The sequence below is a fragment of the Sceloporus undulatus genome, chromosome 6 (genome assembly GCF_019175285.1).
Source record: "Sceloporus undulatus isolate JIND9_A2432 ecotype Alabama chromosome 6, SceUnd_v1.1, whole genome shotgun sequence".
Lineage (NCBI taxonomy): Eukaryota > Metazoa > Chordata > Lepidosauria > Squamata > Phrynosomatidae > Sceloporus > Sceloporus undulatus.
In genome coordinates, this window is record NC_056527.1 from 64,522,489 (window position 1) to 64,546,640 (window position 24,152).

The following is a 24,152-nucleotide window of genomic DNA, read 5'->3' on the forward strand; positions in this document are numbered from 1 at the left end:
TAAGCCACCCTGATTGCATCTTGTAGAGGGGTGGGATATAAATGTTGTTATTATTATTATTATTATTATTATTATTAAAAACTACAGTTCTAGTTAACTGAAGATTCATTAAGTCCAAACATAACAAGTCTTTAGGTTTAGCTAAAAATACTAAATTTATTCTTCAGCCATTTTCCCCATTAAATGAAATACAGATGAATTTTTCTTTAACTTACTATCTTTCTTATAAAGAGTTTTAATTCCCTTTTTGAAATGTAGCGGGAAAAAAAACAATCCGAGAGTTCAAGATTAATTCCCTGAGCAATAATTTTACCGATACTTTTAACTGATAAAAGGAAGCTTGAACTCTGTCATATTAAATTCTTAAATTGCTTTAATAAAAAGTGTCATTTGATAAATCCAGAGAGGTAATGAATTATGACATACAAAATTATAAACTTGCCACTAGGTACACACTGTTCCTTGACTTAAAGAGTTTTCTTTTAATTAAGTGATTTTTGTTTATGGGGTCAACTTGAGTGTACAAGGTGGTCTTGTGGCGCAAAACTAGTAAGGTTTAGTTTCTAAAAGGAATGCTTAAAACATGAAAGTAGTTACAAATCACTTTCTGAAGAGAACATATCAAACCTGCTGAATTCATTTCTCGTTTTGTATACAAACAAGATAACATACAAAAAACTTGTATAGCCTACAAGTAACCACAGGAAACAAGGAATTTCAACTGCATTACGTGAAGTATGGGGCAAAACAGACCAGCAGTAAGAGCGGTAATTCAGACTACAGTTTACATGCACTGCACCCAGAAATGCTGAAAAGCAGTGGCGGCAAAGCTGCCTTTTCCCCATTTCAAAAAGGAGTGGCTTTCTGCCTCTTCTTTTTGAGCTGGAAAAATGTTGGATCGGGGGCGGCCAGAAGCTGCTCCTTTGGCGCCGTCTGTATTGTCCCTATGATAATTATGTGTAAGTGTTACAAAGCATTTACTTCAGTTCAAATCTGTCTTTGTTCTAAAAACATTCTAACATAAAAGATACCACTTTCTCAATAAATTTACAACAGTAAACATTACGTAATGTTGCATAGAAGAAGTAAATATCAGAAACTGTCACAAATTAATGCGCTGGTGACTAAAGAATACTTTCTTCTTCATTGCTGGAAGCTCCGTTCTACTTAGACAGGAGTATTACGTTCTCTTTCCTTTTCCCCCCCATATAAAAATAGATGATGCAGTAAAAATGGGTGGATAAAAAATTATGGGTAATTGAAATAAAAGTATACCCATGTCCTTCATTCGTCTTTATTTTAAATATGAAGATGTAAAACATGTCCCAGTTTTTCAAAGCTTGTTATTCCACTTATAGAAAAATTAACTGAAATATCGTCCCTTTTTACCAGTGTACGTTGTTTGCTTACTGCTGAATTGCTGGTTAACATCTGTAACAGATATCGGCTCTAGGCCTGCCCAGGGGTCCTCAAGCATTGAAGGTTTGTAATAGTTTTCCACATCATCATTGGGCACTCTTTTCTCTCTGCCGTGCCGCATACCAAAGGGAGTAGATGTCCTCGGTGAACCCTTTAAGAAATAAAGCCATGAGACAAAAGATAAGAAAATAGTCTAAATTAAAATGCAAGCTTTTACCTTTTGTGCTCAGATGTTTTGAACTCATATATGTTTTTCTTTCTTAAAACTTCTATCTGCAAAGGTAAATTCAGACTTCCCCAACCTGGTACCTTTACAACTACAACTCCTATCATCCCTAGTCAGTATAGCCAATGCTCAAGTGCTGAGTTATTGCCCAGCACTGCTGGACAACGCTCGGTTGCAGAAGTTAATTACTAGCTATCCATGTACAAAAACCCCATGCTCCAGTTTAAAGGTGTAATTAGAATTTTGCTAAAATGAGTGCAAAAATCAAGAAAAAAGACAAGATGACAAAGGCCTAAAGGAGGTCTATAGTAAACAAAAGATCTTCTCACCCTCAAAACAAAATTTCACATTAGGGTGCTCCAGTTTCCACTTCATGCTGCTCTAAGGATGAAGTGGTTTGGTGAGATGCAAAACGGGTTGCAGAAGAACATTAGCCTTAAACATTCCTCTGGGTCATTATGGCAAGTATCAACAGCCAACCCACTAGGCTCATCTGGATAACATACATGACTGGTTGTCATGGAAGGATTGCCTCTCAGATGACTTCTCGGATTTCTCTGACTTCCAAGAAAAGACACAACTTTATACCCCAGCCTTACAGTTTCTTGATATAGATATTTTGGTTCTTCATTTTGGCTTGTCGAATAGACCTTACTGTCAGAAAGTTCCTCCTAATGTTGAGGTGGAATCTCTTTTCCTGTAGATTGCATCCATTGCCCCAGGTCCTAATCTCTGGAGCAGCAGAAAACAAGCTTCTTCCATCCTCAATATGACACCCCTTCAAATATCTAAACAGGGCTATCATAGCACCTCTTATTAACCATCTCTTCTCCAGGCTAAACATCCCCAGCTCCCTAAGTTGATCCTCATAGGACATGGTTTCCAGGCCCTTCACCATTTTAGTCACCCTCCTTTGGACACATTCCAGTTTCTCAATGTCCTTTTTGAATTGTGGTGTCCAGAACTGGACACAGTATTCCAGATGGGGTATGACCAAAGCAGAATAGAGTGGCACTATTGCTTCTCTTGATCTAGACACTATACTTCTACTGATGCAGCCTAAAATTGCATTGGCCTTTTTAGCTGCTGCATGACACTGTTGACTCATGTTCAACTTGTGGTCTACTTGGACTCCTAGACCCCTTTCACATGTAGTCTTGTTCAGCCAGGTGTCCCCCATTCTATATCTATGCATTTCATGTTTCTGCCCTAAGTGCAATACCTTACATTTCTCTGTGTTGAATTTCATTGTGTTAGCTTTGGCCCAGCTTTCTAATCTATTAAGGACATTGTGATCCTGTCCTTTTGGGTATTAGCTATAGTTCCTAATTTGGTGTCATCTGCAAATTCAATAAGTATGCCTCTAATGACTCAAAGACATACACCAAGAATCACAAAACCTTGTTGCATTTTGAAGCTGAGAATTTTGGCAGATCACTCAAATCCACCAGTTCTCTCTCAATGGCAGAAGGAAGGTGAATGCACCTGATGCAGTCTGACCTTGGAAGCTAAGCAGGGTCAGCCTTGGTTTCTACTTAGATGGGAGACTGCCAATAAATACCAGGCGCCGTAGTTCGTATTTCAGAAGAAGGAACTGGTCACCCTTTTCCCTAAGAGAATCCTATGAAGTTTATGGGGACAACAGGTGAGTGATACATACAGTTGTAGCTGACCAAGTCACCTACTTTAACTTCTGTAGTTGCTCTGCTTGCACCTTGCTGCACAAAATAAAGCTATTTTCCACCCAAAGACCCCTCATTCTTCTAAAATGCTTTGTTATTATATGGACATATTTTAAAAAGGATGGACTGCTTCCCAAAACGAACAAAACACATGCAAGCCAAACTGAAGAGCCAAAATATCTATATAAAGAAATATCAGTACCTTGATATTTTCTTAAGATCTGAATCAGGTGCAAATCTGGTGGTCCAGGCTGTTCCTATGAACCCCAGCCACCTCACAACATTTCCTAGTGACCTTTGAACCCCCAAAATAGGACCAAAAGAGCCCAGAAATCCATTCCTGGTTTAGAAAATAAGAATGCTTTTCTAAGTGCTAAATGTGCATGAAGTTTAAGCTAACAGCTTGTTGATGTCTCAATATCCAAGTGTACTAATGAAAGTAATTGTCCACAGCGACAGCAGAATTAGAATCCGGGACAAGAAACGCATTTTGCTGCCTAGTCAATGTGCTTAATAATTAATAATAATAATAATAATAAATTTTTATCCTGCCTCTCCCTACGGATCAAGGCGGGTTACAGTAAGAGGAAATAAAATACAAACCATAACATAATCAAAATAATACAATAAGGAGTGCGTGTTAATGAATAAAGTGACAAAAAATATTAAGCAGGCAGTTTTAACTACTAAGGAGATTACCGCACTACACCCTTAGAGTCCACTTTGACTGCTCTGGCTGCCTCCTGTTGCATTCTGGGGTTTGTAGTTCAGTGAGGCCTAAGAGCTCTCTGCCTGAGAATTCTAAAGGCCCCTCCTCAAACTGCAAATCCCAGAATGCAACAGGAGGCAGCCAGAGCAGTTAAAAGTGGAATAGCAGCGCTATAGGAGTGTAGTGTGGTAACCTCCTCAGTCTACCAGATCTTGCAGCTTAAGACAGTGGCTGTGGCTGTTTGAGTGCCGGATGTGGAAGTCTCCAATGTTGCCTCACTGAAATGAGCAGGGATTGCTCAAAAGCGTGGCCTAGTGCTTTGAGCCTTGGACCAAGGCTCTGTAGACCAGGGTTCGAATCTCAGCTCAGCCGTTAGTTGAACTCGGCCGAGTCACGCTCTCTCTCAGCCTCAGAGGAAAGCAAAGGCAGACCTTCTCCCGAACCAATCTCGCCAAGAGAAGCCCATGACAGGGTCGCCATAAGCAAGACTTGACGGCACACATCGAGAGGTTCAGAGAAAGGTACATCAGCCACAGCTTGTGGCGTAGGGCTTTTGCCATACTTTCAGTTCAGGGCTTGGCAACTTTAGGGAACTGCAGTAAACCACCCACAGCGGTCCCTCCCCATTCGCTGGGGTCAGGGGCGAAGGGACCCTGTGAATGTGACAAATTGCAAACAACAACAACAACAACAATAAAAACACCACTAATCTTTTCACCAGAGGGAAGACCTCTCTAGGAATCTCCAGTGCGACTCTATGGCCAACATCTGCCAAAAGCTGACCATAGAGTCAGGCTGGAGGGCCCACAAATGCCTAGAGCGGCGTTTTCCCTCCAGGGACTTCCCCAACTCGACTCTATGGTCAATTTCCGGTCTCTCCCTCTCTCTCTCTGGTCCTCCAGATACTTTTGACTCCATCTCCCAGGTTCCCTCGCCGTTGGCCGTGCTGGCAAAGGCTTCTGGGTGCTGAAGTCCTAGAGAGAGCATAGGAACCAAAGGCGGAGAGGGGCCAACTGTGAATGTGTTTTGCGCTCTCTTACTTGAACAGAAGCGAGTCCAAGCCCCTCGAGCTGGTCAGGGCCCTTACCTGGCTGTATCTCTGGTAGCCCCCCGACAAGGGCTGCTTGAAGGGCTGCTGCTGGTGATGGGAGCCTCCGCTGCCGCCGCCGCCGCCGCCGCCGGGGGACCATCCTCCGCCTCTGCCTCTTGGACCGGCGTATCGGGGGCTGGCGCTGTGGGGCCTTCGCGGCGTGTGGGGCCCCTCCGGCGGAGAAGCGAAGCGCGGGGAGCGGCTGGGGACGTCGTAAGGCCTGGAGCGCTGCCCGTAAGGCGGCGTGTGGCGGGGGCTTCGGGGCCCGAATTGCGGGGAGGCCGTCGGTATTGCGCCTCCGGGGGAAGGGCTCCGAAACCCAGCGCAGGCGGAGTACGGAGGAGTGGGCGGCCAGTAGCTCTGGCGATACATGGCGGCCTCCAAGGAAGACGACGGCACTCAAGGCCTCTCTCTCTCTAGCGGCGGTTGGACCAAGATTCTAAACAACGCCTTGCGTCACGCGTTCGGCGGAGAAGCTCATAATGGAGGGCGTGGCCAAGAGTTAGCTCCTCCTCCTGGAACCGTGCGCCTGCGCAGTCTTTCTCTCTGGCATCGCCTTCTCAAGAGTTAAAAGCGGAGGAGTGGATTGCTGCGCATGCGCGGAGAGGAGTAGGAGGAGGCGAGGGCGTGGCCAAGTGTAAGCCCCTCCTACTCTCCTGCCCTGCTAGGGCTTCAATCTTGCGCCTGCGCAGTCTTTCCCTCCGGCATCTCAGCCTTCTTCTCAGTCAAGTTAAAAGTGGAGGAGCGGAGTGCTGCGCATGCGCAGAGGAGGCGGTGGGGGGGAATTTGGACCGCAGTCCAAAAGGGCGGGTGGGCGTGGCTCTGCCGCCTTCGGTCAGGGCTTCAGGGATGCTGGGAAGGAGCAGCGGCGGCGTTTTCCGCCTCAAGGGAGGCTTCCGTCCCTCCCCGGTCCCCCTGCCTTGCCCCCGGGCCCCGGGGCTCCCTCCCTGGGCTGGCATCTCCGGGGGCCCCCCTCCAGGTAGCCGCTTTTGCCGTCTTTCCTTCGCAAGGCAGGCTGAGGAGAGGGATTTGTTTTGGACTACAGGTCCCAGAATCCTCCCCGTCAGCGTGGCTTGTGACTGAGGGGTTGTGGGAGGTGTAGTCCAGAAGGCACACACACTCTGGCATGAGCAAATAACCCGGCTTGACGCTTCTTTTAACGGGCATGGCTCCGTGCTACGGAATTATGGGAATGGTAGTTTGTTTTGGCACCGGTCCGGTGCCAAAACAAACTACCATTCCCAGAATTCCGTAGGACGGAGCCATGCCCATTAAAAGAAGTATCAAACCGAGTTATTTCTGCAGTGCAGATGTAGCCTGAGGGGAGGAAAAGGTCACCGCGGATCTCCTTTTAAGGCCTAAAGACAACAAACTCCATCTGATCTTGGAAAGCTAAGCAGGGTCGGCCCTGGTTAGGACTTGGGTGGGAGACCGCCAATGAATGGCCGGTGCTGTTTTTCAGAGGAAGGAGCTGGCAAGAGACTCTCTTTTCCTTGTCTCAGAAAACCGAAAGGCGACACTTGAAGACACACACAGAGACACACATATATACACATATATGCATAGACAGTATATCCACACACACACACACCCCTATATACATATACAGACATATACACACACATATATATATACATACAAACACACACATATACATACACATACATACATGCACGCACGCACACACATATATATACACCTATATATACATACACACACACACACATATAAACAGATATATACACACACATACTGTATATATTTACATATATACATACACACACATGTATAGAGTCAGAGATTATAGCATTATATAAGATGCATTCAATGGTGAATGGGGCTGGAACGGAAATGTAAAGCCATACGTTACAAAAGAATCCTGATGCAGATTTAGACCTCCACATTTTGTAGGTGTATATCTCCCACCTGTCCACAGGCAGGGATGCTAATTATTAAAGACATCAACTGCTTAATTGGCCTATGGTTATTAATCAGAATACATACACATACTTTATACTGAATCTGATCTATCTTGGATCTATATAGATATTGCATACTATTGACAATCCGTAGGATTGGCCTGTTACAGACTGCCAAAATAAAGCTGCTTTGGGTCTCTTTGGAGGTATGCTATTTAAATGATGCATGGGTCCTAAGAGTCCTAAGCACTGGAGGGCAGCTTTGGTGCAGCTTCCGGATTCTTCGGATGCATGCATCGTTTAAACAGCATACCTCCAAAAAGACCCGAAGCAGCTTTAGTTTGGCAGTCTGTAACAGGCCGTAGTCCCATACCCAAACCACTATACCACTCTGGCTGTAGTTGTAAGTACAGGCAACTTAATTGCTTGAGTCTGTGCATTTGCCATTCATCCCTCTCTCCTCTCTCTCTTGTATGTCCTAGAGCAGTGCTTCCCAAACTCTAGTCTTCCAAAAATGTTTTGGAGTTCAGCTCCCATAATTTCTGAATGTTGGCCAAGCTGTCTGGGGGTTCTGGGAGCTGGAGTCCAAAACACACAGGTCCAAAGGTTTGGGAACCACTGTCCTAGAGCCTCCCTCTCCCCTTTCCTTTATGTGTGTCTTGTGGTGCTACGAACCCATATTCCTCGGCTTAAATCTATTTATAGTCTTCTCTTTTCTCTATTAGTTTTTACTATTTGCTTTTTTCTTCTTCACGTTTTCTCTGCAGTTCACAAGAAGTCAGGAGGACATCTTGCAGTTTTCAGGAGTGAGACTATTTCTAACAGAGGTGGAAATGAGTGTGTGTATATTAACCTGCTAGCAATAAAAGCATTACTTTTCAACCACACTGGCTAATTCTTAATCTGTGTCTTTTTTCAGATAGCCTATTAACTGAGGTAAAATGTAACTATCATCTCACAATTTCCAAAGAGGTAGCTGCACTGTTTTGTTGCAGTAGAAACAAAAACAAAAACAAAAAAACACTTGTAGTACCTTAAAGATGAATAAATCTATTAGATAACTTTTCACAGTTACATGTATGGGGATTATGTACTATATACCTGGTGATGCAGTACTGCAGCCACTCACAAACCACAAGGTTGTGAATTCAGTTCCAGCCAGGGCCTATGGGTTGACTCAGCTTGCATCCTTCCAAGGTTGCTAAAATGAGTCCGCAGCTTGTTGAGGGCAGTTAGCTTACACATTGTAAACTGCTTAGAGACTGCATAGTGCGGTATGAAGCGATATATAAATGAAGCTGCTGTTGGCATTGCTATTGCTGTACGCATCAGGTGTGGGAAATGTGTGGTGGTTCAGATGTTGGAGCTATTCCCAGAAATCCAGCCAGCATGATCCATCTTTAGGAATGATGGAATCTGTAATTTAGCAACATGCTCAGCATCACACCTTCTCCATCTTTGATATATGTGATTTTAGAAGTGGAAAATGTAAAAGTACAGTTTATGACAATTCAATTGATAGCTACCCACAGCTATTCTGTTGCTGGAAGAGAGTCAGCATTGGTGAGATTAGAGAATATTTGCTATGTCCTCCCTGGGATATTCCATAGTCTCCACAGACGGTTTCATCTGGCTATAGGCAGATGCTTCTCCAATCCCCACTGCTCTCTACCAGCAATGTAATGGCTGAGTGGTGGCAATGGCTATTGCGGCACAATATATCATGAATAGCTTTCCAGAGAGAGGAAGAGAATACCAGCGTATGCAATGACCAAACAAATACATAAGCACAAAATGGACTTGCACTTACAAATGTCACTAAAAGGCTACTGGCCAAATGTATACGTATGGAAAATAAGCTCAAGTACCACTGACAAGTCATTGCAGCATTATTAGGTAGATTTTTTTCACTGGGATCCTGTTGTCGAATCCTTAAGTGGATTTATATATGCATCAGTATATGAGCAGTAGCGCAATGTCCATATCCAGTAGATGGCTAATGTTACATTGCTATGTATCTACGGCCTGTTACAGACTGCCAAAATAAAGCTGCTTTAGGTCTCTTTGGAGGTATGCTGTTTAAATGATGCATGCATCCTAAGGATCCGGAAGCTGCACCAAAGCTGCACTCCAGTGCTTAGGAATGGAGTGTGGCTTTGGCACGACCTCCGGACTCTTAGGACCCAGGCATCATTTAAATAGCATACCTCCAAAGAGACCCCAAGCAGCTTTATTTTGGCAGTCTGTAACAGACCAAAGTTGGCAAAATGTTCCGATACACATTGTTTTGCAAAGCACATGAGTGCGCAAGTGTGCATTGGTCACTCTTGTCCTGTTATACAAACAAAAGAATTACATCTTATTTTAATTCGTTTCATTAATAATTAAATTAAACAGTCTGAACCCCAAGACTATTATGTTAACAATGCAGATCCATACTTTTAATGTGCTTCAAGTGGGATGCATGTAAAGTAGAGGTGGATAATGTGACCGAGCCCAATTTAGCTCCCACACCCACAGCAAGGCCATGTTGCCACATTTTTAGTGAAACATTTGTGCAAACCTGCAAACAGAAGTAACCAGTTGTGAATTTTGTCATGCGTATTTTGGAGCAGGAGACACTTAACCAGTTGCTTTTGCCAATTACCCTTTAAGGCTTTTTTAAAATTGTTATCTTTACCACAAAATTTTCTTTTTAAAAAATGGAAATGCAAGATGGAGTCTTGAGTGGGCTTCAAAAAAACACTTGGTGAGTTGCATGTGGCCCACATGGCACAATTATCCCACACCTAATGTAAAATATACACGAAAAGGAAAATTATACCTTATACCTCTTGTGAGAAGAAACTGAGAATTTGACAGAGGAAAGTCTTGGAAAGCACAGCAAAAGATTAAGTCAATCTCTCTTGAAAATGGAATAGATTAAGACTGCTTTTCAGTTAGTTAATGAAACCATAAAAGATGGAAAAGACCAAGCTACAGGTGGTTTTCCAGACAACTGGTATGAATCATGTTTAGAGTTGGTTCCTAGGCTTTTCTCTCTGTATCTAATCGTTTCTGAGTCTGACTCTTTTCCAACTTCCTTTTGTAAAGCTTTTATCTCTAATTATTCCTAAACCAGTCAAAAATCACTGTTAGTGAGGTGAAAATATAGTTCATCAGCTTTGAGTGCCTCAACAGCTATTATGCTGACTTGGAGGTACTAACTGCTTCCTTAGAGAAAGTGAAACCAGCAAGTGAAGTTTACAAATGTTTGTTGGAAAAAAGTGAATTTGATGTTAAAACTGCAGTCAGTGGCATCACTAGGGTTGGTGTCATCTGGTGTAGCAACTCTTGGTGTCACCCCCCCCCCCCCCTTGACCACCTTCCCTACCACACCCTACCCAAACCTTATTAATACTTTTTGTTCTAATTTACTCATAAATCATAATTTCCATATATCACTGAATGTAATGGTAACAGGTGTGACAACATAAACAAATAGGAAAATTAAAATTATACCTTTACATTACATTATGGTATGCACAATTTTTTTAAAATGGGGCCTTTTTTTCTCTCTCTCCACTCAGCCTCACCTCACTCAAACCATCTCTTCAACATTTTAAAGAGATTCAGGTGAATGTCACAGCCCATTTCTGTTAAAATGCAGCCATTTGAGAAGCAGCAGTGTCACCCCTCCTTTTTAGGTTGTCACCTGGAGCAGTCCAAACTCCACATACCCACCAAGTGACTATAATGTAGTAGAGATAGTTAGATTGTCTTGAGTTAACCAACCAATAGAAACGGTTTTAGCCATTTTTTAGTTTGAAAATTGCAATGGTTCAGAAAAAAGCAATGTTTTCAGCATATTAGACACCTGTATGTCTTTTCAAAGAAAGAAATAGGCTGCTCCAGCTAATTGTTGCAGATACAGATAATCAGTAACGCAGGTAATGTATCTTTAGAGATAAAGCTGCTTCAGGTCTCTTTGGAGGTATGCTGTTTAAATGATGCATGCATCCTAAGAATCCGGAAGCTGCACCAAAGCTGCACTCCAGAGCTTAGGAATGGAGTGTGGCTTTGGCATGACCTCTGGACTCTTAGGACCCATGCATCATTTAAATAGCATATCTCCAAAGAGACCCGAAGCAGCTTTATTTTGGCAGTCTGTAACAGGCCTTAGATATGGACATGTCTAGTGGGTTACTCCTAAATTGGGTTATTGCTGCATGTTAATTTTGTATTGGAAAAATCAGTGATATTTTAATTTTACATTACATTTCTGCAACTTGGAACGTAACTGATGGTCAGCTAGGTTGGATCCTGCATACTATTACTTTAGTGAAAAGTCTCATACTCCAAAGTCAGAAAGACAGATTTCATCATCTTTCTTTTGCTGGTAGGGAGATTTTATTGCATTGTCCCAGGTGTGGGGATTATGTCCAGGTTCTGATGAAATGCTTCTCCCAGCAACCTTATCCAGTATAGGCAGTTATGAACGCAGGGATCCTATACCACTTTCTACTTACTGTGTAGAGTCAGCATGGTGTAGTCGTTTGAATATTGGACTATGACTCTGGAGATCAGTATCTAATTCACTGCTTGGCCATGGAAACTGTTGGACATGTCATGCACACTCTTAGCCACAGAAAACCCCATAATAGGTTTCACCTTAGGGTTGTCATAAATTGGTTAATGACTTGAAGGCACACAACAACAACAAATTTATGTATATTTAGCAAAGCTGTAGAGGAGCTAAGAAGCCCTGTTAGTGATTTGCATAGATGTGTGGAGTGATAAGAGTGCCCTATGTACACTGGTGAATGATGCACAAGATCAATGCGCATTGGTGCTCAATGCCCACTGGTGCCCACTGTGTATCTATCCCATTTTGCATTGATCTTGTTGGGTATCAGCTACCTTGCTGGTTTTGCAAATGTAACAGCAGCCCTCTAGTGGATATAGATATTATGAAACTGCCCAATTCTAATTTCCACTTCTGTAAATCTACTTATGAAGACATAACGTCCATACGAGACTCCAGCCGAGGAATGCAAAGAGCAGCAGTTCAACATCATCTGGAGGGCTGTACAATTCCCACTTTTGCTTTAGCCACACACAAATGTATGTTTGACGAGTCCCAGATTGACAAGTAAACATTTTTTGGACCTATGTGCAATGTATATTAATGTATAGCCATAGCCTACAATAGCACCTTATGCATTTCTCTTACCTGCCTTTTTTCTTGCGCCCTTTTCTTCCTTTACATTATTTTTAAAATTCATTTTAAAATCTTTTTTAAAAACCCTCACTATACTCTTATGAAGTGGATCAGGCTAGGAGAGGTGGAAATTCACCCCATGAGTTTCGTGGCTCAGTGGGGCCTAGAACCTAGATCTCCTAAGTCCCTATTAACTCTTACTTGAGTTGGAAAATTAGTTCAAGCGTACTACCAAATAGTATTCTCAATACTCAGAAGCAAGCACCATTCAGTTGAGTGGGTCTTGTTCCTAAGTAAGAGTTTACAGTATCGTAGCATCATCAGCACATGGCCATTGTCAGTTGATGAGTGAATATTCCAGTACTACAGAGAGTGGCCAGATATAAAAGAGGGAAGGGTTCTAGCATATTTAATGGGGGGGGGGGAATGGGACTTTCTACACCATAAGTAAAGGTAAGTGCAGGAATCCTGCCTCTTTTGCCTCTGGTTGTGCTAACTTAAAACAGGCATGCTCACACAGTCATAGTGCTACCTTTGCCGTGGAAGATCCCATATTTTTAAGTTGCTTTTTTGTTTTGAAAGAGGGAGCAACTACACTTTCAGCTCTAATTCTTTGGATAGGAAGAAGGATTTTTCTCATTTTATAGTTTTTGTGGCAGCTTAAACCTTTATGCAAAGTATATTCTAATAGTGGGTTAACATTAAGATGTGTAACAAAAACATTGTTCCAAAGGATGGCAGAATTATTATTATTATTATTAAAAAACCCTCTATCTCCATAGGAGGGAAGCAAGACCACTTGTAGAAGAAACAACTCTGCTATACAGTATAGAGTTTTCATCACTGATAATGTCATCTGTCATATCATTGATATAGTTTCTCTGTTGATCTGTTCTATACATTGAGAGAAGTTTGCTTGAAGGTGAGCAGGAATTACTTCCATAACAAACAATGCATCTTCTTAAGGACTGATATTATTATTATTATTATTATTATTATTATTATTATTATTATTATTATTATTATTATTATTTTGCTTTTGCACAGGTGCCAATATTGGGAAACCACTGGAGGGCATACGGATCCTTGACCTAACAAGGTTTGTCTTTTCTTTGTCTGTGGTTGTTTTTGTTGTTGTTGTTGTTAACATTTATTTATAGAGTGCTGTAGGATTTGTAGAGCACTTTACATAGTAGAAATCAAGATAAAATAAGAATAAAAACCTGCCAAATGATGTACAGTCTAAAACATCAATATTACAAAATTAAAACATCACTAAAATAATACAGCAGGCATACAGTCAAAACATAAGCATCACAACCAATTAACAATCAGTAATATGGAATGCCTCCGTAAACAAAGTTGTCTTCAGTTCGGCCTTGAAATTGACCAAGGAAGTAACTGTTCGCAATTGTTCTAAAATTGTAGTTAAAAAAATACATAGTTTGGGACAATTATTTTTTTACTTGTTAACTTTGCAGAGTACTTGCTGGACCATTTGCTACTATGAATCTAGGAGACCTTGGAGGTGAAGTAATTAAAGTGGAAAAACCAGGTAAACTGATTTTGCTGTGTTCATTTGTATGCCTAGTCTTCCTGGCTTTCTCATGTTCCTCTCAGACAGACATACAGTCCGCCCGTCCTTTATGCGAGGGATCTTTTCTGGACACACACACACACACCCCGGCATAAAGGGAATTCCGCCTATGCTCGAGCACCATTCAAATGAATGGGCTCATGCATGCAGTGGCGTGGCAGTGTGGCGGTGCACGTGCACCATGGGCATGCACCCCATTATTCCTTATGGGACGCACTGCCCCTTCTCCCAGTGCAGCTTTCAGTGTATGCTGAAAGCCGCGAAAGGTGTGCCCACGTCATACGTGGACGCACTATATAAGGCACATAATGGGTACAGTCCAACACAGTGTTAAGCTTGTTTAAGGGTTGTCCTCAAGGGCTAAATGGCCCAACTTGACCCTGGCCTCAGGTTATCTAGTTTAGATGATGCAGACCAAGACATCAGTGGCAGGAGCAGGCCTCTCTTGCTTGTTTAGAATAGATCTGGAGGATCTGGCCTGATCCCGGGGTAAATAGCCTTTACCCTAGGATAAAAAAGATCTGGTTCTGTGCAGAGTTTCCTTGAAACTCTGCTGCAAAAATGAGCTGTTTATTTCTCCACTTCTGCTCCTTACCTTAATGGCTGGTGAGTATCTGAGAAGCCGCCCAGTTGACATGTCTGAAGCAGACAGATGCCCCATTTCCACATCAGATACAGACTGGGGGCTTGTCAGATGGATCAGCAGTCAAGGTAAGGAGTGGCACACCAATCCCAGGTCCCTGGATCAGCATGGGGATGGGTTTCTGAACAGCTACCCATCCCTACACTGACCCAGGGATCAAACCACATGAGCACCGGGGCCAGGAAAGCATGGGCTTGGCGCATGCTTACCTTGCCTATTTGCTCTGGCCCTGAGATATTTAGCATTAAACACACTTAACTATTTGGGCTGTGACCAATATCTTTTATTTTACAGTGTGGCTTGTTTTGATGCTGTAACACTCTTTTTGTTTTAGAGATAGACAAAATTCTTCATTTTCAGTTTTTCAAATCTGGATAACATAATCGGCATATTATATAATCTGTATCATATGCAAATGAAACAATATGCAAATTATAACATTATGCAATGGAATTGCATTCATTACTACATTGTTTGTCTACCACTGTGTTTCATCCCTGAGAATATTTATGCAAAAAGCATATGGCCTGACTGAGTTAGTACAGTTTAACAGTTAAGAGTGTTAACTGTTAGCCTATGAAAGAAATCTTATAGCACCTTTGAGACTAACTGAAAGAAAGTTGGTAGCATGAGCTTTCATAGACTTGAGTCTGCTTCTTCAGGTGCACGTTTAGAATGGAGAATCTATATAAGCTGTTTGTGTGAGCAACAGGAATAGATAGCTGTATGAATGAGTATTAGAATATAGAGTGGGAAACAGAGGTGTATGTGTGTAATGAACTGTTCAACACGGCCCTCACGAGGAGGGGGGTTAGATAGTGTTGGAATGTGTATAGTGTGCCAGTAAATCAATATATCTGTTCATCCCATTGTTAATGGACTGTAGTCTATGGACAGATTCAAATTCTGCTATTTCTCTTTACAATTTTCCTTTGTAATTCTTTTGTTCAAGGGTTGCTGTTCTGAGGTCTGAGATGGAATGCCCAATGAGACTGAAGTGTTCTGCAACTGGCTTTTGTGTATTTCCGTTCTTAATGTCTGATTTGTGTCCATTTATCCTCTGATGCAGAGAGTGGCCTGTTAGCCCAATGCAGAGTGTTGAAGGGCATTGCTGACATAATATGGCTTAAATCACATTGGATGATAAGTAAAAAGAAACAAACAAACAAACAAACGAATAAATTACCAACTTCTTCCAAGCAGGAGTTTTCTTTTTTAAAAGTCTAACCATTTAGGTATGGTTATGGTTGGGCTCAGATCAAGTGTCCGTTATAATTAGCCCAGTTTGATTATTTATTGATTTTTAAATTTTAAATATTTCTTCTCAGGAGAAAAGTGTGTGTGTATGTGTGTGTGTTTATCTCTTCTCCTGACATGGGACCCAGGGCAGCTTACAACTAGGATAAAACAAGATAAAGCTTTAAAAAACTCATGTTGTTGTTGTAGTTGTTAACTCCTTTAAAGTAGACTTTGTCATATGGCGACCTTATGGATGAGAGACCCTCAAGGCACGCTATCATCAACAGCCCTGCTCAGGTCTTGCAGACTCGGGACCATGGCCTCCTTCATTCAGTCTATCCATCTGGAATATAGTCTTCCTCTTTTCCTCCTGTCTTCTACCTTATAAAGCATTATTGCCTTTTGTAGTGAGTCATGTTTTCTCATGATATATTCAAAATATGACAGTCTCAGTTTAGTCATCTTGGCTTCCAGGAAGAGATCAGACTTGATTTGCTCTAGGACTAATTTATTGACCTTTTTTAACAGTCCACGGTATCTGTATAACTCTTGTCCAGCACCACATTTCAGATGAGTTGATTTTCTTCCTATCACCTTTCGTCACTGTCCTGCTGTCAAAATTATACATAGAAATTGGAAATAGAAATTTCTTTACTCTTCCAAAGTTTGTGTAAGAAAGGAGGAGCCGTACCCCTATTTGACTTAACAGTATGTGTCTCCATTGAATTATATCAGTTTTCTGTGACAAATTAAATTGGAATCCTTGATAATGAAGATTTGAGGAAGTGAACTGGAAATACATACATGATATATAACAAAGTTTGGAGTGCCAGGACACTTCTGAAAGTATACTTACATAGGCCATTATCATTTACAGGAACTGGGGATGATACAAGATCGTGGGGACCACCTTTCGTTGGAAATGAAAGCGTTTATTTTCTCAGTGTAAACAGAAATAAAAAGGTAAAAAGGATGCCCTGCTTTTTACATGGGCATATAACACTGATATTAAGAGAAATTAAATATGGGATGCAGCAATTCTGTAAACAGGTGTTGGTGTAGTGAGTTTTTAACAGTAATAAATAAACAGGAATGTGTTATAATATTGTATTGCATTTTCTCACTGTTACTAGAGCATTGCTGTTGATCTGAAGAATCCAAAGGGAGTGAAGATCATTAAAGAGGTATGTTTTAAATACATATATCCTATTGATATGTCTTGTTTGCAGCTTAAGGGCCTATAAAGAGGAAATGGTTTTCATATTGTGAAATTTTTGTCAGGATTTTGGTAAGATTCTTCTCTCTAACTCATCTATTGTGGGGAAGCTGCCATGACTTGATCCTTTGGTTTGCTCTTCTGTAGATCCAGTGTGGAATGATGTGCATAGCTCAGGTCTTTTAAAAAAAGGACCATCATGAAGGGCCCGGAAGCTTTCCATGACCCTGTGGAAGACACCTTGCTATCTTGTTGGAAGCCTCTGGAGCAATGATCCACGGTTTTTAACCCCAAAAAATATGGGCAGGTGAGGAGACTGAGGATCTCCTCCCCAGGTTGCACATGGCATAAGGGCTGCACCATTTCCACCCCCAGTTGTAAGAGCTTGAATGTATTCTCCGTAAATAAAGGCAACCTTTAGTCTTCTGGATAGTTTAGATTTCAGCTCCTATTAACCCCAGCCACTCAAGCACTTTGGTCAGTGGCAAGAGATTATGAGAAGTACATTCCAAAATGTCTCAGACCCATTGCAACTGGTTATAATTAAGCAGTATGGATTTAAATTAAAAACAAAAACAAAACCCTATTCTGTTGTTTTGACATGGATCAGAATGGCACACTGCATGATGGGTTTCTCTCTCTCCTTAATTTAGCTGCTTTATGTTGGAGCCAGCACTACTATAATAAGGTTTTCCTAAAGAATGGTTAATTGCTATGCAGAATTTGTCTACTGCTGTAAAGTCTGAAGACTAGAAGGAAGTAGAATTATCGTTCTTTTTTTTTACTCTCTCAGGGGTCAGGCAGAAGAAGATAGTTCAGGAGCCAAAGACATAGTATGCATTGTTCTTGTTGTTGGTCTCTGTCCACCTGTTTATCTATAGGCTGCTCACTCTTTGGGTAATAAGAAACCTTTCTCCACCTCAGTTGAAATACTTGAAGATGCTCCAAAGCCTTCTCACATGTGGGGATATTTTTTAGTTGTTGATTCCACTTGTCTGCTGGTCTGATACAGACAAGTGGGGCAGCCAATGCAATCTCAGTGGACGATCATGGCCTTTCAGTATCAAAAGATATCCAAGTTGTCCTTCAGCATAAGTGGAATAATCCAAATGAGAATAGACTGACTAACACAAGTAAATACCATAATGATCAAATCATTAAAGTGTGGATTTCCAAGAAGTAAAAACTAAATATACAGCCAAATATTCCTTAGGCTCCCTTCCTCTTCGATAAGATTTGTATTCATTTTGTTCTCCTTCACTGTTTTAGCCCTGCAGTACATTATTTTGATTAGTTCAACATACAAAATGTTAAGAATCAAGTAGAAACTCCAAAATGTTGTTGTAGCAAATTTTCCCATAATATGGGAGTAATTACCTACTGTCTCCATTCTGTGCTTGCATATGATGGTGTTCTTTCAAGCAACGTTCACATCATTAAAATATTCCCTGGTTATGTTATGCATTTGCAGATATAATCTATATTTCTAACTAAGCTATTCATAAATGTTATGCATTATTGTTGTTTTAGTTTCCAGCTGTCCTTTTGAATATGGGGTTTCCTGGCTTCTTTTTTTAGTCTTAAGTGAAACAAAACAACCCACAAGCGAGAGCAATAATGCTTGTGATGGCTGATATGATGACACAAGTTTACAGAAACTTGTTCCAGTGTATTCATGCTAATCAGCCCAGATATATGATATTTCCAGAAAATGATTTCTTGGCCAGTTTAAACTAATCCAAAACAGGTCACTTGTAAACAAAATATGACCTTAGTATATGCACATATACCTATGCAGAAGGGAGAATGTACTTGTGAACTGGCAAACAGGGACTGAACTCCCATGGTCCAGAAGACCTGGATTTATATCTGGGTACTCAGAGATGGGGGCAGTGCTTTTTTCCAACATAGGTCTTTGTCCCCAGTTTTAGCTGTAAGCATGTTTGGGTATTCTATTTCAGTCTCAATTGGGATGTATGTACACTGTAGAAATAATGCAATTTGATGCCACTTTTAAGTGCTATAGCTCCATCCTATGGAATCCTGTGGTTTGCAATTTTACAAGGTCTTTAACCATCTGTGCCAAAGAAGCTGGTGCCTCACAAAACTAGAAATTGCAGGATTCTGTAGGATCGAGCCATGACAGTTAAGATGGTATCAAACTGTATTACTTCTACAGTGTAGATGCACCCTAAGACTTAATGTGAACTTAAAAAATATACATTCTTTCCCATGCTCTATACATTTTTATTTATTTATTTCATTTCATTTCATTTCATTTCATTTCATTTGTATGCTACCCAGAGTGGGAACCAAGGCAGCTTCTAGACAGAGTCAATGTAAAAAGCTTCACAATAAAATTTAAAAACAATTTAAATCACTACAAAAAGAATATAAAATCATTTTAAAAGCACACAAAAGTTAAAAAGATGGATCAAACATCCCAATAAGAAGATATTCTGCATTAAAAATATTAAAAGTCTATTTAAATACAAAATGGCTTTATCCATTGGCAAAAATAAATGGAGGGAGAGGCTAACCTAGCCTCCCACAGAAGAGTGTTGCAGAGGGTGAGAGCAGCCACTGAAAAGCCTTTCTCTTGTGTCCTAACCAAGTGAGAGCTGTGATGGTGGTGGGACCGAGAGAAAGTTCTTCCTGTAGATCTTAGAACTCTGTCAGATTTGTACAAAGAAAAACAGTCTTTCAGATAGTCTGGAACTAAACTGCATGGGGATTTTTAGGTCATGACTAACCCTTTGAATTGTGTCTGGAAACAAACAGATAACCAACGAAGCTGTTTTAACAAGTGAGTTATATGCTCCCTCTAACTGGTCTCGGTCAGCATTCTGGTCACGGCATTTTGGACCTGATGAAGTTTCCAAACAGTTTCCAAAGGCAGCCCCATTTAGAGAGCATTACAGTAGTCCAAATGGGATGCAGGGACACAGCTAGGATTTTAGGAAGGGGGGGTCCAGACTAAGTGCCACCATTATAATGGGGCTTGGGTGTGGTGGCGCAGCAGCACACACCATTCATTTTTCTAATGGAAGGAGGGGTCCAGATCCCAAGAACCCCCTCCCCCCCGGCTACGTCCCTGTGGGATGTAATCAAGTCATATGTCACTGTAGCCAGATCTGAAGTTTCAAGGAATGGGCATAATTGGCACGCTAGTTTTAGCTGTGCAAATGCTCTCCTGGCCACTGCTAAAACCAGGGCATCCAGGCTCAGATCTTTGTCCTGGAGAATACCCAAGCTGCGTGCCTGAGATTTCAGGGGCGTGTCACCCTATCCAACACAGGTGGAGTCCCTATTTCCTGATCTGCCTTTTGACCAGGAGCATCTCTGTTTTGTCTGGATTCAATTTGTTTGCCTGCAACCAGTCCATTACTGCTAACAGACATTGGCTCAATAATTTCCTTGAAACCAGATGGGAAGGAGAGTTGGGTGTCATCAGCATATTGATGGCATAACAATCCCAAGCTCCAGATGACCTCTCCCAGTGGTTTCATGTAGATATTAAACATCATGGGGGACAAAATAGAACCCTTAGGGAACCCACAGGCCAACAGCCAGGCCATTGAACAGTAGTCTTCTAGCACCAGCTTCTGAGTTTGCCCCTCCAAGAAAGATTGGAACCACTGAATAACAGTTACCCCAAGTCCCATCCCAGAGAATCAGTCCAGAAGGATACAGTGGTTGATAGTACTAAAAGCTGCTGACAGATCCAGCAGAACCAGCAGGGATGACTACCACATTGTAACATTATGACAGTATATCAGAAGATTTACTAAGGGATCCTCCTCTAAGGCAGACATGATGTTCTCCTCCAAGGCAGACATGATGACTCTATGGTGTAAAATAATTTATACAGCAGTGTAAAATTTAATGTAGCAAGGCACATTTGATGTATGATGTGTGTACTGCAACAGTGCCAGAACTGTCTTTTTAAGTGTAATTTTTAGATTAACTAGTTTATTGAAATTCTAAAGTAAATTAGGAGTTGAGTTGCTGAATTTATGGAAGTTCATTAAGAGTCTGACTCATCTTCACTTTTTATTTCAGCTTTCAGCTGTCTCTGATATTCTTGTGGAAAACTACATCCCTGGAAAACTGGCTGCGATGGGCCTGGGTTATGAAGACATTAACAAGATTGCTCCTCAGATTGTTTACTGTTCAATAACAGGTATCTAAATGTGTGCTGTGGCTTAGTGATTAAAATATTTAGTGTTCTTCTTTGTGCTGTCTGGTTATTTTTTTAAATTGAAGGTGTGCCTTTTACAAATGTGCTTTCTTTTTATTTTATGCTGCTTGGTAGGGTGGTGGTTATGAAAAATGAGGTTGTACTGTATTCCATTCCTGCTCTCAGTAAAACAGGTGTGGGGTAAATGAGGATGGTTAAATGTATTTCCCCCTCTTACTCCAGATTTAGGCCAAGGTTGGAATCTGGTGAGACCAAGCCTGAAATCACCTTGTAAGGGATAACAGGAACATTCTTCTTTTGTTGTGATATTGTGCTATATACAAACAGTATTATCTCAAGAAAAGCACTTTATCACATAAGGTTCTTCTCCTGTTAAAATAGTGTTGTTTCTGAAAGTTAAGCAATCACTATGCTCTCTTTCCTATTGTCCTTTAGGGAACCTTTCCAGGATTGCAACTTTTTTTTTTAATTAATCTTTATTGAATTTTCTCATTAAAAAAAACAACATCACAATTACAAATACACTCATAACACATAAAGCCAGATTCATTGTCTAAATGAAATACAAACATCAAACTGTTGCTTAAATATTATACATATCGGCTTTCTATACTTTGCACTTCCTCTGAGGAGTTGGGACAAGCAAATGTGAAACTTGAAATAAATATAAACCCTATTACATATTAATCGTAAGACTCTTTCTCAATTCTCATATGCGTAACATATTCATAGTAGGAAACCAAACAGCCGTATTTCTTAGGTATTTGACTCTATGCAATGTAATTTCTGCCCTAATTAGTGTTAATAAATAAGGAAAAGAAATTACCGGTGAAATATTACCATATAAAGTTTAAGGACAGTTCTTCTTTTTTCACAAATTGCATAAATGGTTCCCAATTTTTTTTTTCCTTGTTCCAATCCAGGTTTCTTATGTAGCAAGTCAATTTATCCGTCTGTATATAGTCCAACATTTTCATAGCCCAATCAGTCCATGAAGGATGTTGGGTTGTTTTCCAATGTGAGGCGAACACAATTCTAGCTGCTGTAATTATATAAAACAATAGTTTACCATAGGCTTTTTCAAGTTTTTCATTCATGATCATGTTTAGGAGATACATTTTGGGATCTAATGGGATTTTTTGTTGTAATATAAATTGAACTATTTGGTGAATCATTTTCCAATATATCTTAGCATATTCACAGGTCCACCACATATGAATATAAGAGCCACTGGCTTTATTACACTTCCAACAGGTCGGGTCTTGATTTTTATATATCTTGGCTAATTTTAATGGAGTCAGATGCCATCGATATTGCATTTTTAGATAGTTTTCTCTAATTGCCGTGCAAGCCGTATGTTTCATTCTTACATTCCAATTCTTTTCCCATTGATCTAACATTAAATTTTCACCTAGGTCTTGTGCCCATTTCACCATAGTAGGTTTAATAACCTCACTCTGCAAGTCCAAGTTCAACAAATATTTATATAGTTTTGAGATTCTTCCTTTAATTTTTCCCAAAATAATTTTATCAAAAGCCTGAGGTTCTGAATAAATACCCATTGTTTTACAATCTACTATAAATCTTTCCTTTAGTTGACGATATAAGAACCAATTATATCGTCAACTTATATCGTCAGGATTGCAACTTTTGTTTGAGCTAACACCATATCATACACAGCATTTGGACTACCTACCCAGTACTTCCTTGAAGACATTTCCACCCTGTTCTTTAGTTTGGCACACATGTGCTTGCAAACACAGATGCCCCTTTGAAATATAAATGAAAACAGTCTTACTTTTAAAAATGACCTTTTCCCCCAAGCAGGGGGGCTTCCTGATCCGGATGGATCAGACTTCTAGCAGATGACACCATACAACTAGTAGAAAAAAGCAAAGACATGGAGCGGTTACTGAAGAAAGCCAAGGAATAAAGTGCAAAGGCAGGTTTATCACTGAACTTTAAGAAAACGAAAAAACTGACCACAGATTGTTTACATAACTTTAAAGCAGAGGATGAAGGCATTGAAATAGTTCAAGGTTTTCTAGGTTTTCAAGGTTTTTCAAGGTTTCCCTGACAGATTGTTTTACTCCTATGTTTTTAGAATTTCAATATGTAGCCCTGTCATGAATGTTTTAATGATTTTAATTCATTTTAAAGGTTAATGTTGTTATTATGTTAGTTTCGTAAAATTTTAAGTTTATGGTTTATTTTGATATAGGGATAGTGGGTTTTATTTTATGTTATTTGTTAGTTTATGAATATTATTTAATTATTTAATTATTTAATTATTTATTTTACGGTATTTATACCCCGCCCTTCAGCCCTAAAGGCTCTCAGAGCAGCTTACAGTTATTATTATTTTTAATTAGACGATTCCCTGCCCTCAACCTTACAATCTAAAAAGACATAACACAAAAGGGGAAGGGAATGGTGGTGGGGAAGGGGATCAGGTCCAGCAGTTCTTCTCTCCCTCTGCAGCCAGGAGCAAGGCATATGGACTGGAGGGAGGACTCTTCTTCTTAATCGAGGCCAGGTCCGATGGAGCTGGCCCTGCCTTTTCACTACCTGCCAGGCCGGATGATGAGAGCTGGCATGGAGGGAGGGCTTTATGTATTATGTAACATGTTATATGTTTTTATGTATGTAAGCCACCTCAATCCATAGGGAGAGGTGGGGTATAAATAATAATAATAATAATAATAATAATAATAATAATAATAATAACGATTATTATGATTAGCTTCAGACTTGACTCATTTCTGGCAGATAAAAGCCAGCAACTGTTGATCTATTTGTCTGATCTATCCAAATCCTGAATTTCATCTACTGGTGATTAGTTAAGTCCGTAGCTAGAACCAGCAGCAAGAGAGAGATAGAAGGTTAATGAAATAAATGCTTTTTAAAACTGTGAGATGCTGTTCCACTTATATTTCTAGGCATGTGTCCACATACCTGTGGGCATGTGTGCATGAGACAGAGAGAGAGAGAGAGAGAGAGAGAGCTGGAAT

At 40.6% G+C, this 24,152-nt stretch overlaps 2 protein-coding genes across 7 annotated transcripts in view; one reads left to right on the plus strand and one right to left on the minus strand.

Annotated features, from left to right (window-relative positions):
• Window positions 1–355: 355 nt before the first annotated feature.
• Window positions 356–5,622, minus strand: LOC121935659 (M-phase specific PLK1 interacting protein). Its single transcript, XM_042477429.1, has 2 exons — window positions 5,124–5,622; window positions 356–1,570 (listed from the first exon to the last, which is right to left on the minus strand). The coding sequence occupies exons 1-2, from the start codon at window positions 5,496–5,498 to the stop codon at window positions 1,364–1,366; spliced, it is 582 nt and encodes a 193-aa protein (XP_042333363.1). The 5' UTR covers window positions 5,499–5,622; the 3' UTR covers window positions 356–1,363.
• Window positions 5,623–5,926: 304 nt separating this feature from the next.
• The window catches only part of SUGCT (succinyl-CoA:glutarate-CoA transferase), a 372,291-nt gene continuing 354,065 nt past the window's right edge, over window positions 5,927–24,152 (plus strand). For 5 of the 6 annotated variants that reach the window (XM_042476870.1, XM_042476871.1, XM_042476872.1 and 2 more), the window contains exons 1-6: window positions 5,927–6,105; window positions 13,293–13,344; window positions 13,727–13,800; window positions 16,602–16,687; window positions 16,858–16,908; window positions 21,003–21,123. In XM_042476870.1, coding sequence (XP_042332804.1) covers window positions 5,976–6,105; window positions 13,293–13,344; window positions 13,727–13,800; window positions 16,602–16,687; window positions 16,858–16,908; window positions 21,003–21,123 — 514 coding nt within the window. In that variant the 5' untranslated portion in view covers window positions 5,927–5,975. Of the gene's footprint in view, window positions 6,106–13,061; window positions 13,168–13,292; window positions 13,345–13,726; window positions 13,801–16,601; window positions 16,688–16,857; window positions 16,909–21,002; window positions 21,124–24,152 lie in introns of those variants that run through there. The other variant, XM_042476876.1, reaches the window with a different exon arrangement.

What these genes read in the sequence shown, in the direction of transcription:
- LOC121935659 (XM_042477429.1), bottom strand. Translation starts at nt 5,498, where the DNA reads ATGTATCGCCAGAGCTACTGGCCGCCCACTCCTCCGTACTCCGCCTGC. An exon ending in GCTACCAGAGATACAGCCAG is followed by an intron (nt 1,571 to 5,123) that starts GTAAGGGCCCTG and finishes TATTTCTTAAAG; the next exon opens with GGTTCACCGAGGACATCTAC.